The sequence below is a fragment of the Balaenoptera borealis genome (genome assembly GCF_965194805.1).
Source record: "Balaenoptera borealis genome assembly, chromosome: 18".
Lineage (NCBI taxonomy): Eukaryota > Metazoa > Chordata > Mammalia > Artiodactyla > Balaenopteridae > Balaenoptera > Balaenoptera borealis.
Window position 1 is genome coordinate 49,158,406 of NC_138877.1, and position 16,873 is coordinate 49,175,278.

At 35.8% G+C, this 16,873-nt stretch overlaps 1 protein-coding gene across 4 annotated transcripts in view; it reads left to right on the plus strand.

The window, feature by feature from the left end:
- Positions 1-559: 559 nt before the first annotated feature.
- Positions 560-16,873, plus strand: part of UCHL3 (ubiquitin C-terminal hydrolase L3) — a 43,463-nt gene continuing 27,149 nt past the window's right edge. Inside the window, exons 1-4 of one of the 4 annotated variants that reach the window (XM_082365997.1) lie at positions 560-661; positions 11,649-11,777; positions 15,124-15,280; positions 15,629-15,714. In XM_082365997.1, the coding sequence (XP_082222123.1) occupies positions 620-661; positions 11,649-11,777; positions 15,124-15,280; positions 15,629-15,714 (414 nt within the window). In that variant the 5' untranslated portion in view covers positions 560-619. Of the gene's footprint in view, positions 662-1,428; positions 1,454-11,648; positions 11,778-15,123; positions 15,281-15,628; positions 15,715-16,873 lie in introns of those variants that run through there. The other 3 variants (XM_082365998.1, XM_082365999.1, XM_082366000.1) reach the window with 3 other exon arrangements.

Below are 16,873 nucleotides of genomic sequence, written 5' to 3' on the forward strand. Positions count from 1 at the left end.
CCAACACTTAGTTACAGCGTCTGATTCATAATAGGTACTTGACATTTTTTCTCAAATGGAACTGTGTAGGTATATAGAAATGTTCCCCACTCTGTAACAGCAGACAAGGCCAACATATCACTTCTGGCAAAGGAGCTTCTGACCACGACTCCGGCGTCCTCTGGGTGCGGGGCCTCCTGACTGGCAGCGCCCAGGTCCTTCCCTCGGCGAACAGGACTCAGCGGCGCGCCCCCTAGCGTCTCCGGCTGACGCTACAGGAATGGGAGGGCGCCAGAGAGCACGCGGTCCCAGACCCGCGCTTGGCGCATGCGTGGCACGGGAGCGGTCCCATCGGCTCGGAAGAGTCCAAGCGCGAGGGGAGCGAGCTGAGATTCTTTTCCCTTCTGCAATAGGAAGCTGGCTCCTATTCTTTTCCTCTCCGATTGTATCTTAACTTAAAGGGGAAACCTTGACTTGTGGTTCCGTAGGGAACGATAAAGGAGCTAGGGTGTTGTTAGACTTTTCTTCGTCTCTCGGCACCCCTCCCTCGGGGCGCAGGGTTGGACGGGTCCAGGTCAGGAGCAAGGGGGCGGAAGCGGCGGCGGCTGTCAGAGCTAGAGAGGGGCCGGGCGGAGCGGACATGGAAAGTCAACGCTGGCTGCCGCTGGAGGCCAATCCCGAGGTGAGCGTGGCTCGGGTCTTGGCCTGAGGCCGCGGGCAGGGGCGGAGGGCACCGGGCTGCCGCCTCTAGTCCCGGACAGTTTGTCGCTAAATCGTGTTCTCTGTTTCGTTTTCAGGTCACCAACCAGGTGAGTGAGGTGTCTTGTCGCTTGGGACCCGGGAGCCCTCCCTGGCCGCCTACACCCCTGCACTCCCCAGGGGTCTGGGATTTAACTCCGTGAGGATCCCTCTTGCTCAGCTTCAGACGGGCGTGCTCTGTTTGCGGCCGCTTCTCTTCCACCTGGGTCCTGGAGATGCTCCCAGCTGTCTCTGGTCCCGTTCGCCGTCAACAGCGTTAACTGGGTTTTTTGGGTCAGAGGTTTTGAGGGACGTTCACCCTGTATTCCTGTTCCTCTTCTCTTTTCGTTTTGCCTCCTGCTAGTGCCGAATCCATAATTGTCCCACCCCTATACCTTCTAGGTGACTAATTTGCCTGCAGTACCTGACTCCAAGCTTTGTAAAGTCTCCCACCCAGTCCTTGTAATCTCATCCGCCACTTGCACCATGAAATCATCTTCCAGTCATCTTCTCTCGCCCGATCGAGTCACTTCTCTTCTCCGCCACGCCCCCTTTCTCTTCCAGTTTCTTAAAAGTGGAATTTAGTTGCTTTTATACCATAGGAAAGCTCAATTCCCACGTCATCCTTTGCCAGCTACAACCCTTTAAGTTCGTTTGGGTGTTGGAGGTTCGGGATGGGGAAGGAAGAGGGAACATCTCGCAGCCACTCGATCAAAAGGACAATAAGTGCTACCAGGTAGAAACTTTTTATTTGCTCAGGTGTATTTTGTCTTCTCCTGTTTTTCATTCTCAACAGCAGGTTTACTTTTTACTGCCCTCTTAGTTTATCATACTTCTCCCCCCTCCCCCCCAAAAAAATCTTCCTTCTCATCACCAAGGAATAATGATTCATCCTGTACTTCATTGGTTTTCAGTTTTGAAAGCTTGTAGAAAATTCCTTATATAAAGAAAGCAGATAGAAGTGCTTTATTTTAATGTTGTCAGCAAACTATTTTTTTATTCAGGTTTATTACATGCTTTTGAAATGATTATTACTGCCTCAATTCTTGTCTCTTTAGTAATCTAGTAATTTAGTAATGAACAAAGCTTGGAACACAGCATATATCTTTCATGTTATTATTAAGGTGGCATTTCCTATCAATATTAACTTTCTTTTGTTTTACCCTCTTTGACATTTGTTGTTCATTTTTTGCCTAAAACATTTTGATGGCTTTGTAAAGAAAAAAATTTTCCTTCTGAAGAAGTCAGTATTTACAACTTCTGATTTAGTGCCCTAGGAAAGAAGCATATTTCTCTCAGACCTAATTCCAGATTTTTTTATAACTTTAGTTAAAAATCAATTTACCGTATATCTGGGCTCTGTTCTATTCTATTGATCTATGTGTTTGTTTTGATTACTGTAGTTTTATTACTGTGGTCTTGAAATTAAATAGTATGAATTCTCAAACTTCATTCCTTTTCAAAATTGTTTAGGCTATTTTAGTTTCTTTGCCTTTCGATATAAATTTTAGAATCAGCTTGTCAACTTACACAAAAAATTTTGGTATGATTTTGATGATTAGGCCTATAGATATATTTTGGGGAAAATTAATATCATAACAATATTGAGTCTTGCAATCCATGAAGATGGTACCTCTCATCATTTACCTGGGTCTTTGATTTCTTTCAACAGTGGTCTGTCGTTTTAGCATGTCGATCTTGCACATTTTTTTGTTTATTTATACCTAAGTATTTAATGATTTTTGGTGCTATTGTAAATGATGTAAATGATGGTGTTTTAAAATTTCATTTTCTAGTTGTCCATTGCTATGTATAGAAGTATAATTTATTTTTACGTGTTAACTTTGTACCGCTGCTGTGCTAAATTCACTTACTCTAGTGGCTTTTTTTGGTAGATGCTTTGGGATTTTCTATACAGACAGTCATATTCTCTGTGGTTAGACTTTTATTTTTCCCTTTTCAATCTGTATGCCTTTTATTTATTTTTCTTGTTGAACTAGTTAGGACCTTTAATACAAAATTGAGTAGGATGGAGAGAGAGAGGACATCTTTGTCTTGTTCTGGAACTTAGAGGGAAAACATTTGATTTTTCATCATTAGATATGTTAGGTGTAGGGTTTTGGTAGATGCTTTTATATCAGGTTAAGGAAGTTCCCTTCTTTTCCGAGTTTGCTGAGAGTTTTTATCATGGATCACTATTGAATTTTCTTAAATGACTTTCCTGTATCTCTTGAAATGATCATTTAAGGAAGAAATAATACCAATCCTACATAAATATAGAAGAGGGGGGCACTTCTCAACTCATTTTATGGCCGGCATTACCAGACAAGCCGTGATAAGAAAAACTGCAGACTCTCCCTCATGAACATGGATGTAAAAATCCTCTACAAAATATTTGCAAAGAAAATGCAGCAGTATATAAAAAGGATAGTGTATCCTGACGAAGAGCCGTTTATTCTGTTATTGCAAAGCTGGTTCACTATTCTAAAGTCAATCAGTGTAATTAACTGTATCAACAGACTAAAAAACACAGTCATTTTTAGATGATACCATTATTATTTTTAATAAGATATAAGCTTATATAATTGGAAACCTATATTCTAAACCTACGTTCTCATTGGAAACCTTTGTTCCTAAGTAATCTTGGTGATGATAAAACACATTCACTTATTCACATCAATTAAATAATATTTGGGGGGCACCTTTTGGAATACCAGGTATCTGAGCAGGAGCTGGTTATATTTGGTGATGAAAACATTTATGGTTTTCTGCTTTTCAGTCCATTGGGAAGACAGACAATAAACAAGTAAGCAAACAAATAGCAATTATTATAAGTGCAGTGGAGAAAATTAATGGTACAGTGATGAAGACCATCAGGGAAAACATACTAGGTTGGATGGTGACAGGAGGCCATTCTGTGGTGACATAAACAGAGAAAAGATATTATTAGTATATGATTATACACTATTTTTGGCATGCTTTGGTGTGGTTAAGTTTGTTTTAAATTTATTTTTTATTTTTTTTAATTAAAAAATTTTTTTTTGTGTTAGTTTCTGCTTTATAACAAAGTGAGTCAGCTATACATATACATATATCCCCATATCTCTTCCCTCTTGTGTCTCCCTCCCTCCCACCCTCCCTATCCCACCCCTTTAAATGTATTTTTTAAAGAAGTAATGTACATTTAGTGGGAGAATGGACAAGTATCTAAGAAGTAATCAGTTCTAACCAAAATCTTTGTAGTTGTTTCTTTATTCTCTTTATGTTAGTGGCAGAACTGAGAACTGAAAATGGAAATTTAATTAACTCACTCAGAATATGGAAAATTTATAAATTAAGCCACAGATTAATCCCAACAACAATATCCATCCCCACCTTCTCTTCTTTCCTCAGTTGAATGGAATCATAGGCCTTTTACTTGTCTTGATTTCACTCTGTTACCATTTGTTGGTTGCATGTGTCATTATACTCAGTATGAGCACACACTGTTTAATGCTCTAACAACGCCTAGTTTGTATAAGAATGATTAACACACGTCTACTATATGAAGATTGTTAGTAACTGTTAGACGTTAACTAGTAACCATACGTCTCAGTAGATGTGGTAAGTAGTGATTTCTTTTGTTGGTTCATATGCTGTCACTGCCTTCTCAGGATATTTTGTCTTGCTATAGGTAGGACTTACCTAGAATAAAATCAGTTAAATGATAGAAAAAATTATTTTAAAAATTGAAGCTCCATTTTATTTACATATGCATTTAAGGGGGTAGGTAATAGCAGCTTGTAGCTGATGGAAAGGTACAGGTAATTAAGCATCAGGAGTTATAACTTTTTTTTAAAAGAACATTTTGCGATGTGGGCAATCATAGAATTTCTTTTTATGACCACACTAGATTTTCATCTTGATTATGTTTTGTGATTTGAATATTGCACAGCCACATTATATAATTTTAAATATTGTGTTTTAGAACCACCCATTTCTGATGTGGAAATTCCCTAGAAGTATTCCTAATTGTGGATTTTATTGAACAGGCAAAATATTTTCTGGCTGAAGGAAAAGAAATTTAACATAATTATTGTATTTAGTTGCTTAGTGTTGGAAAAAGATTTAGAAGTCATCTGCTAAATTATTGCCATGAACATACAAACATTCGTTAGTTAGTGTTTCCCATCTTGGGAAAAACACCCTTGTTACCCTGCCCTCCTCTACTACCTCCTCTCTGTTTCCCTTCTTTGTAAATTTTCACAAAGAATTGTCCATAGACGCTCTTGCTACTTTCTTATCAGCGTTTTTTTTTTCCTGTATTCACTCCCATCTAGTTTGCTTCTATCCTCACCATTTCACAGTAACTACTTTTCTCAAGTTTACTAATCACGACTTTGCCAGATCCAGCGTTCACTTTTCTGTCACCATTTTCTTGATCTCTCAGCAACGTTTGGAAGAGTAGCCCACTCCATCCCTCTTGAAACATTATCTTTTCTTGGCTGCTGTGATAATTCTGGTTTTCCTCCTGTTTCTCTGACTGCTTCTTAGATTTGCCTTTGCTGGATCATTTCCCTTCCAATTACTAAGGTGTTCCTCAGAACTTTGTCCTACACTGCTAATCTTTTTATATTTTCTGTTGTATAGCATTAGTGCTGTCAGTTGTCACCTATTTGATCCTGTGTTCCTCCAAGTCCTGACTTCTCTACAGAATTGGAAACTACTATATTCAGCTACCGCTTTTACAATATATCTCCATTTGGATGTCTTACAGATATCTCAGATTTAACATGGCTGAAAAAGAAATCTGGCTTTACATCCTCTCATTTCTCCTGCAAATCCACTTCCCCAGTCTTTTAAGGGTACCACCATTTATACAGTGCCCAAGTCAATGTCATTAATTCTTCACAACTATGCTAGTTTGGAGAGGCCATTCTTGTACTGATTTAATTTCTTGGGTTTGAATCTCTGCTCTGAGACCATAGGCAGTTACCTAGCCTCTTTGTACCTCAGTTTCTTAGTTTCTCATAACCCCTCCTAATCCTGTAAAATTGTTGTAAGGATTAAATAAATTGCTACATGTAAATTATGTATAACAATGTATAGAACAAAGCATGCACTCTATGAAGTTAGCTGTTTTTAATATTTTTCTTTCCCTAACCTCTCAGATCCAATGATCTGCAACTCTAGTAGACTCTTCTTTCAGAATCTATCCCAAATCTGGCCATTCTGTTCATTTCTACCGCTACGTCCCAAGCCACCATCATCCTTAGCTTGGACAACTGCAGTAGCTTCCTAACTAGTTTTTCTGCTTCTCCCTTTACCTCCCTAAAATATATTCTCAATATACACCCAAGGAGATTTTATAAAAATGCAAATCATGTCTTGTGTTTCCCTGCTTAAAACACTCAAAACACAAAACGGCTTTCCATTGCTTGTCCTTAGAATGCACTTCAAGCTGCTTACTATGGCCTGATGGGGAGGTACTGCCTGCCTCCCACTTTTGCTGGGCTGCAGTCTTTGAATGCCAGTCCTGTTCCTGCTTCAGTCTTTGTACTAACTCATCCTTTGCTTGAATCAGTCTGATCTGGGTTGTTTCATGGCTGGTTCTTGTCATTTGTGTCTTAACGTCCTCTCCTCAGTGAGTCTTTCCTGATTATGCAGGTAATGTTCCTTCCTTTTCCCACCACCGGCCCTGAATCTACTCTGACATCATGTCTTGTTTTCTTTTCTTCATAATACTTAACCACCTTGTGAAATTATCTTGTTTATGTGTTCACTTGTTTATTGTGTGTATCCTACCACTAGAATATAAGTTCTGTGAGAACAAGAACAAGTCTGAAGTACTAAGAATGGTGCCTGGCCCATAGGGGGCTCTCAACAAATAGTTATTGAATGGAAGAATGGATAAATTTTATATAGCTCCTTTCACGCTCCAGAAAATCTTTCTTAAAATTACCTTTAATGTGGTCATGAATCTTTTGCTTGAATATTTCAGTGAGCAGTATTCTATCTCATAAAGTGATTTAGTTTTTTATTATCGTGAGAATAATGTATAATTAGAAGAATTATATTTCTTTATATTGAAACAAAATCTGCTTTCCTGTAACTTCCTCCAGTTGTCTGTCATCCTCCCATTGAAACCATACAGAGTAAATCTAATTGCTTCTTCATGATATTACTAGAAATGCTGGGGGAAAAGGATGATAATAATTTAAGTTTTCTTCGAACATGCCCAGATCCTCCAGCTGTGATGTCTTCCAAAATCTTATCATTCCTGGTGACCTTTCTTTTTTTTTTTACTATTTGAAATGCATCGTCTTTATTTATTTATTTATTTATGGCTGTGTTGGGTCTTCGTTTCTGTGCGAGGGCTTCCTCTAGTTGCGGCAAGCGGGGGCCACTCTTCATCGCGGTGCGTGGGCCTCTCACTATCGCGGCCTCTCATGTTGCGGAGCACAGGCTCCAGACGCGCAGGCTCAGTAGTTGTGGCTCACGGGCCTAGTTGCTCCGTGGCATGTGGGATCTTCCCAGACCAGGGCTCGAACCCGTGTCCCCTGCATTGGCAGGCAGACTCTCAACCACTGCGCCACCAGGGAAGCCCCCTGGTGACCTTTCTTTGAGCCTGATTTTGTTTGTTGTCATCCTTCATAAACTAGGCCTGCCAGAGCTGATATCATATTCCACTCTGAATAATCTGTGTTGAAATAGTGTGTTACTAAATTATCCTGAGTAATACAACTTTTAAAGCAGATCAGCATTGCATCACTTACGTTGACAATTGTGTAGTCCCTATTGAGCCTGCAGTAAAGCAAACTCCTTTTTTTCTTGGTCCCTACATAAAATGTTTTTAGTATTTCCCCATTCTGTACTTAAGTAATTTCATTTTTGTTTGTTTACTAAATAGCTATTAAAATTCATTTGGCTGGTTTCCAGACTTTAAAAACCATTGTTTTCTCATTTAACTATTAGTTATTTTCCTAGTTCTGCATCTAGCAGTTACTACTAGTATACTTTTACTAGTAGTGATATCAAGCAATTACTAGATAAGTATAATTTCTGTCATAACCCAAATCGTTAGTAAATTAGTAACAAGGCAGAATCTATTGCTGTCCTGAGCTGGCCATTAAAGACCGGAGCAAGTGACTTAAGAACAAATTTGAAAGGAAGGTAGATTTAATTTTTCTGTTTTTTAAAATTTATGTAATCAGACTTTTTGTTATTTGACTATCACCTAAAGAATGAGGAGGAATTCATTAAAAATGAGGGGAGAGGCTACCAGTTTTTCAGATAGAGAGAAGTCCAGTTTGTGTGCAAAAGCAAGGTAAGAGATGGTTATCGACCCTTTGAGAACTTGAAGAGTTCATTGTGGCTAAAATTAGAGAACAAAGTACAAAAAGATACTTTCAGCAGTGAGAGACAAGTAAATAAGCACCAGAACATCCAGAGCTTTGCATGTGGGTTCTGGCAGCATGACCTTGAAAAGTCACAGAACCTCCCAGGCTCAGTTTTCTCATTGGTGAAAGGATGTAATAATAAAACCTCCTTTGCAGTAAAGGTGAAGTGCATTAAAGTTCCTAGCATAGTTTCTGATACAAGATACTGTTTTAAAATATTTACAAATAAATTAAAATATTCTGTATCTGGTGGAAATTTTCTCTTTGGACTATAGAATGAAAAGGATAAGTTAACCAAGGATGTTTTTTGGGCACATATTCTAATTTACTAATTGTTTTTCTTGATAGGCCAAACGTTAGTGACATTATAAAAATTTAGTGAGCTAGTCAGTCAGAATGTTTGGTTATTTTATTACCCAATGTTTAAAAAAGCCTGAAGACAGATATTAAAGGTTATAAATCCCTTTATTATATTTGATGCAAACAGGATGCTTCTAATTGTGTAGAGATGGCTTTGCAAGTGCCTATACTATATAGAATACTTTGTGAGTTATCTGGAGAGATTTTTTTGGAATAGTTTTAAAACTGGCATTATGTTTTATCCCAGTTTTGTAAATTTAAAGAAAATACATGCGTATCAGTTCTGTAGATTTGTATCTTTGAAACTACGTCTATTGTAAAAATAACACTTTTTAAAAACACTGGAAGATAAAAAGTTGAGTTCCACACCATCCAAGCTAACTACTAGTAATATTTAATATTTTAGAGAATTTCTTTTTAATCTTTCTCTATTTGATTATGATCATCACAAATGCACATAGGTTCTTTTTTTTCCTTTAATTATAAAAATAGAATACCTTCGTTATTTAAAAAAAAGTGAGAGGTAAAAGTTGGAGACTTTCTTCCTCACCTTTTCTCTGAAGCCCAGAGGTAGTTACTAGGCATAGCCTCTTTTATTCTTTCTATGCATATGATGACTTCCTGTGTGAGTCTGACCCATAACAATCTGGAGTCAGAGGTCGCATCGATGTACTTAATAGATATTAGTTAAATTGAACGTCTTTTTATCAATCTTATTGGATTGGCTATATGAGTAAAAAGTTGAGGAAAAGTATGATTCCAGTTAAATTTTAATCATTTTTATATATTTAATTTAATCTTCTATTTAATCATTGATGTGTCCTCAATTTGATACTAATCACTCTCGCTACAACTGCTGCCTTTGGAGCTTGCTAATTTTTATACTCTTTAGCTTTGGCTGACATGGAATAAGTTTACAACTTCAAGGTAATTTGCCAATTTTCTCCAGACTGTTTTTTCACTAAAATGTTTAACTGTTACTTTCAGTTTGCAGCACAGATGTAAAAATTATTCTGTTACATGTACCTCTTGTTTTATAACTTTATAGCAATATGGCTATTGGGGGTACATAATATTAACAAATAAATTTAAATTCTTTTATCAGGGTTTATGATACTTTTCCTTGACAGTATGCCTTTGAGAGCTGTCAGTCCTGTGCAGGTACTGTTTGGAGTATTTGGAGTTGATAAAATAAATGCCTGGTTTTAGATTAGAAGCCAAACGTATCTTTCCTACCTCTTTAACTTGGCACAAATAAAAAGTATATATAAAATATTCATGATAAACATAGCTTAACAGACATGTGTAGACATACAGATGGCTAGATTATCTATTAAGACAGAGATACAATCTTTAACAAATTCAACAAATTTCTTGCAAGTTCAGCAAATAGAACTTGAGTGTCTATGGTTTGGCCAGTACAGTGCTAGGCAGTGGGAATAAAAAGATGAGTAAGACACAGTTCCTTCCTTTGGCTTTGCAGTCAATTTTAGTCCTTTTCTAGTTTCTAGATAGAATTGAATATTGAGGAGGGCATAGACTAAGAATTTCAGAGAAAGTGGAGACGGGAGAGGGAAGTAGTTTGGAATACTTCATTGAACTTTATTAAAGTCTGGAATCATTAATAGGAATCAGATGAAGAATAGGTATTAACTAGAGAAGTCCATTGATTTCTGTGGCCCCAGACTGTTGCAGAGCATGTGACTTGATGAACTTATGGATGTTGAGCACATTCTGCCAAGAGAAGTTTTTTAATTCAGAGTATTTCTTATTAAATGTATCTAAGACCTTATTTTTGACCAACCATACTATCAGTAAGTAGCGTTTTTTCTACAGGCAGAGAATTGGAGGAATGTGGAGAGTGGTCCTTTAATCAGGAAGGTATTGTCTTGTAGAACCTGACTGTGAGATGAATAACACTGTTTATGTAATAGGGCATGGCTTCCATTGGTTTTGCAAGATGTCATTTGATGATCTAAGTATGTGTGATCGTTCTTCAGGGAGAAATACCCAAGGCACCTTTTTATTTTTAAATCTCAGATAATGTTAGACCAGTAGATACTATAATGTATTCTCGAAGTAAGGTATAATGATGCATTTTTAGTATGTTTTTTGTTTCCTCTACTCCTTTATTTCTATCATGTAAAATTTATTTTGTGATGGTGAACTTTTTAAAACCATCAATTTCCTTCAATACAGGCATTTATTGAGTTTATTGTGAAATTGACATCATTCTTATTATTATGTTCTTTTTTCCTTTTCTCTCTGCAATAGATTAGGGTCTGATATTTTATTTCCCTATGAATTCTTAAGAGGTTGAAAAAACCACTGCTCTTTTGTTACAGTTTTTTTTTTTGCTAGATGTAGGAGAGACAGTGAAGCTGAGTAGGTTTCATTGTGTACTGAAAGTCAGGAAGCCAGCAGGTTACTTTATTTTTTATATAATTATTTTAAAAAATATTTATTTATTATTTATTTATGTATTTTGGCTGCACCTGGACTTAGTTGCGGCATGTGGACTCTTAGTTGTGGCATGTGAACTCTTAGTTGCGGCATGCGTGCGGGATCTAGTTCCCTGATCAGGGATCGAACCCAGGCCCCCTGCATTGGGAGCACGGAGTCTTACCCCCTGGACCACCAGGGAAGCCCCAGGTTACTTTTTGTATCAAGCATTTCCTGATGTTCACACAAGTTGCTTGGACTTTTTTGGCCTTATACACTCTTTGCTCATTGATAAAACTTGTGATATCGACCTATCATCTATCTTTAAACCTCAGTCATCATTTTTGATAATTAGGATAAACTATGCTGACTTACTACTAAAATAATTCTTTATGTACTAGAACTTAGATGCATTTCCTTAAAAATCCAATGTTGGGAATGAGTTTAAGATATCAACCAAGCCACTTGTATATGTTCGGTGAAGTCCTGACTTATTATGTTCAATCCCAAAGTAATGGATTTTGAAAAAAGGAGTTTTGCTTAATATATTGTAAATTTTAAATGTTTGTTAACTGATATAAATAAATTGCTATCTCCTCCTACCTTTTTCATGGAAAACCTGCTTTACTTCATTCTTACTGAACATCAGTAATATTTGTACCTTCCATTCCCTTTTATGTATCAGATATACAGTACATACACATTATTTCCCTGTTAACACTAAACTGTTTTTTTTCCCCCTTTTACCAGTTTCTCAAACAATTAGGTCTACATCCTAACTGGCAGTTTGTTGATGTATATGGAATGGATCCTGAACTCCTCAGCATGGTACCAAGACCAGTGTGTGCAGTGTTGCTTCTCTTCCCTATTACAGAAAAGGTAATTGTTAAGTAGGATATAGTTTCCAGTAAATGCACAGTTCTCTTTCAGTGTTGAATTAAACCTATGCTGTTGAATTAAACCTATGAATTAAGAACAGATGACTCCCTTCTTGCATAAAATGAGGAAATCTAGACAGTGGGGACATCCTAAAAATCTAGTTTTATTAAAAAGATGTTTTTAGAATTTGATTTGTAGATTGACAGAGAAGCCCTGAGTCTTTTAAACTCTGGTAGTTTTCTTTTACTTTTTTTTATAAAATATGGCTAGTTTGCCTCAACTGTTTTGATGTGACATTTAATCACAATTTGATGTGTATACTTTAGAAATGTTAAGTACTAGGATAATCTTAAATCTGTCTTAGAAAATATATGAATAAAGAATATTCAAAATTTTAATATATAAAATATGTAAATGTTTTCAATATATACATAAAGAAATCTTTGTTTTAAGGAGGTAGATGTAACTAATGACATGGGTTACATTATTTTCAGAATAAACTTGATTTGGGTGCGAATCGTTAAGCTTAAATACAATTTAATTGGCAGATTTAGGATATGTTGGGGATTATAAATAGCTATTCTTAGCTCTCTGTATCTAAATTCAAATCTCCATATTTCAGGCCTTCTAGAATGATATCTTATAGCTATATGTATTATGGAGCCATTTTAAAACAGTTTTGAGTCTATATCTTTCTGATTTTTATTTTTAAACTTAGAAATAATAGGATGAACTCAGCATTGTAAAAAATTAAGTAAATGGGAAGATGTGAGGAATGAGTATTTATACTTACTTATATAAGTAGAAGATATAGTGGCATCTGCCGCTTTTTGATATCTCTTACAATTTGGTCGGTCCCTATTTCAGCTCATAAATGACATAATAAAAATCACTCAAAGGATATCTAGTGGATGGTTTAGGAGATATGAAGTGTTTCAATCTTCTGAGTTCTAATTTAGAAACTGATTATGTAGTTGTGAATGGCTTCAGCATACTAATAGCAAAAGAATTGTTATGGATACCTCATTATCTTTTAAATAAAGTCAGTTACAGTGTTTTAAATGTGCTTTATGCTATTAATTTATTTCTCTCTGATATTTTTGTTGTCTTTAATTATGGCAGACCACAGTGAAAACACATAGTCACTTTCCTTTTTCCTATACTTGCTCTGAATCATGTTAGGATTTTTTTTCTAAACCTTAAATCTTGAGAAGTTATCAAACTTTTTGATAACTTTATGATAACTTTTTGATAACTTCAAACTCTTTTGCTTTGTCACCAGGGAACATTGATATTAAGCAACAACAATAACAAACTAAACTCTAGGACTGTACAAAACATTTCAGCCCAAGACCTTACTATATTGAACTTTTCAGTTCTTATCAGTTGAACTTATATGAATGAATTAATGGTTCAGAATTTATTCTGAAAATATTTACAAATTTGATTTTGGATATATGTATATGTATAACTGGTTCACTTTGCTGTACAGCAGAAACTAATGCAACATTGTAAATCAACTATACTCCAATAAAAAAATAGTAAAAAATTAAAAAAGTAAAAATTTGATTTAGGAGCACATTCATAAAATTATTTTTTCAGGCACAGGTACGTTTGTTGTTAAAAGCAGTTCCTTAATTATGGGTTTTAAATAGACATCATTTGTTTCTTTTATCGCAGGGGTCAGCAGACTTTTTCTGTGAAGGGTCAGCTAGTAAATATTTTCAACTTTGCAGGCCTGATAGTCTCTGTTATAACTATTCAACTTTGCCTTTTAGTATGAAATCAGCCATAGACAATACAAAAATAAAACTTTACTTACGAAAGCAGACGGTGGGCCAGGTTTGGCCTGTAGCCTGTGGGCTATAGTAGGGCTCCTTACTCTACTGGAATCTGAAAATTATAGGAAAACAATAAACAAAACAATAAAATCATCTGCCTACTCTCTTCCTTCTCTCACTTTTTTTTTTTTTAATTTATTTAATTAAATAATTTATTTATTTTGGCCTCACCGGCTCTTAGTTGTGGCATGCGGGATCTAGTTCCCTGACCAGGGATCGAACCTGGGCCCCCTGCATTGGGAGCACGGAGTCTTACCCATTGGACCACCAGGGAAGTCCCCATCCTCACTCATTTTTTAAAAAATTTATTTTATTCAGGTATAGTTGATTTACAATGTTGTGTTAATTTCTCTCCCCACCCATTTTTTAACCTCATTATTTTTAATGCTTTTTACAATTGGAAAAATGAGGCACAGAGACATTAAGTAACTTGTTGGAGTTGCACAGCTAATAATGGCAGAGCCAGGTTGTGGGTTCAGGTAATCAGATGTAGAGCCCACACTTTTGACATTATTGTACCATATTGTTTTTACAATCAGTTGTTATAGATAATGGTGAATGTTATGAATATCATATGCTTATAAATATAGTGTGAATTTTGTTAATATAATATGATGTAACAGTATAGAAATGTGAAAAATAGAAAGTAAAAATCCTCCAGTAATCTCTTATCCCAGATCTCTTATCTGTTAAGTTTTTCTATATCCTTTAACACTTTTCAATGCATATATAAAGTAAATATTTTTAAAACATAAATGAGAATCATATTAATATATACTGGCCTGTAACCACTCTATAATCATGGACAGATTTCTAAGTCAGAATATGTAAATCTGTTTTATTCTTTTTTTTTTTTTTTTTTTTTTTTCAAATGTTTATGTTTAAGCTACTCAGTCTGTTACATTTTGTTATAGCATCCCTAGCAGACAAAGACACTCAGGAAGAGAAGAAATGACCATAGTTTGGGACTGTGGACCCAGTGGAGTTATGACCACTTGACCCCTATTACTTCAGCCCCATTAGCCCTAATGATATTTTTTTTTTTTTAGAAATTCACGTTCTTATTTATTTATTTATTTATTTATGACTGTGTTGAGTCTTCGTTTCTGTGCGAGGGCTTTCTCTAGTTGCGGCGAGCGGGGGCCACTCTTCATTGCGGTGCACGGGCCTCTCACTATCGCGACCTCTCTTGTTGCGGAGCACAGGCTCCAGACGCGCAGGCTCAGTAATTGTGGCTCACGGGCCAAGTTGCTCCGTGGCATGTGGGATCTTCCCAGACCAGGGCTCGGACCCGTGTCCCCTGCATTGGCAGGCAGACTCTCAACCACTGCGCCACCAGGGAAGCCCTGTTTTATTCTTTTAAAAATGTTTTATAGTATTTCATTCAGCTATGCCATGTTAACCAAATCCCCATTGATGTATATTTAGAGTTTTTCCAGATTTACATTTAAGTCCTTTTTAATGTATTATTTTCACATGTAGACTATTGATTTTTTTTTGGATAGTATGAAATATTCAGAACAGAAGAAGAGGAAAAAATAAAATCTCAGGGGCAAGATGTTACATCATCAGTATATTTCATGAAGCAAACCATCAGCAATGCCTGTGGAACAATTGGACTAATCCATGCTATTGCCAACAATAAAGACAAGATGCACTTTGGTAAATAATTTTTCATTACTGCTATCTTCCCCCTCCTTAAGTTATAAGTTAACTTATTGAGCAGTAGGTGGTGGTCTAGTTCTTTCTTTCGAAGTATCAAATAAAGCTTTTCCTCCCTTCTTTCTTTTATAATGGGAATGTATATACTATTAGGGGAAATATTAATCCTCCCCAGGTTTAACAAACAAATAACTTAAGCCCTATCATTTATCCCAATATTCTTATATTCCTAACTTACCAGTGAAAGGGTTTTACCTGAGAAGTAGTTAGCATGCTTCCAGTATTTTCATATCTCAGTCTCTTTGAGATATCAAGCCTTTTCAATTTTATCATCTTTAATATTCTCAGAATCTGGATCAACCTTGAAAAAATTCCTGGAGGAGTCTGCATCAATGAGCCCTGAAGAACGAGCCAGATACCTGGAGAACTATGACGTCGGTACCTTTTTCTGTCTTGATCTCATGCGTGGGCAAAATTCTCTGGGATTGTAGATTCTGTTTGGGGGTTTGTCTTGAAACTGTATTTTATGCAATTATGGATTTTTGTTGTATCCATTAAAACAGGCCTTTTGTACTTTTGTAACATTATCTGAAATATCCATAAATGTTGATAAATTGCCACTTCTTTTCTACGTCCAGAGCTGAATGAGAGAAAAAAGGCAATTTGATTTAACAATTTATAAAATATCTTACGATTGACTGTTCCTTACCATTCCCTCCCTATAATAAATATATGCTTGGCAATACCCTGTGTGTCTTTCACTGGGAATTTGGAACAAGGCTGAAGACCAATGGAAAAAACAAAGGTTTAAAGGTAGATGTTAGAATATTCTCTAGCTATTTTATCAGTGTAATATTTTTGCATGTGTGAGGACACAGGCCACATAGTCTAAGACATTTTAAATGATTGTACCATTTCATAGAATTTAGATTGGTATTTACATTTTATTCTATTTGAAATCTGTTTTCCTTTTGAAGGCTTTTTACCTTTTAATGACATTATTAAGTAGATTGTAAGTTCTTTGAAATTAGAAACAGTATAGTGTACAAATTATTTGGCTAAAACAATGTGTTAGGCGGAGTTTGTGCCCAATAAATCCATTGACTTGATTATATTGTTTTAGCATTCTAATATACTTTGATTATTTTAAGTTGTTTTTTTCTTTAAAAAACCTGCTGATCTCATAAAATGTCTTTATTTTACATAAAAATAAAATGAACAACATAAAAGTCACCAGTAATCCCACCAATGAGAGGTAGCCATCATTTATATTTTTAATAGGGAGTATATAATTGTATACACAATTTTTTGAAACAAAAATTTGTCACACTGTAATATTGTTTTATAACTTGCTTTTTTCACCTAACTTATCACAAACATATTACATACCAGTAAGTATATATTTGACATCATCATTTAATGGCTGCCTAGCTTTCCATAGTGTAGTATTTTATTTCACCAATAAATTATTGTCAGAAATTTAATATTTTTCCCTTTTTTCCACCATTTGAAAAAATACTACACGGTATATCATTGTAGCTAAGTCTTTGCAAATATCATTAGTTATATATAATTATGTACAGTTATATGTAA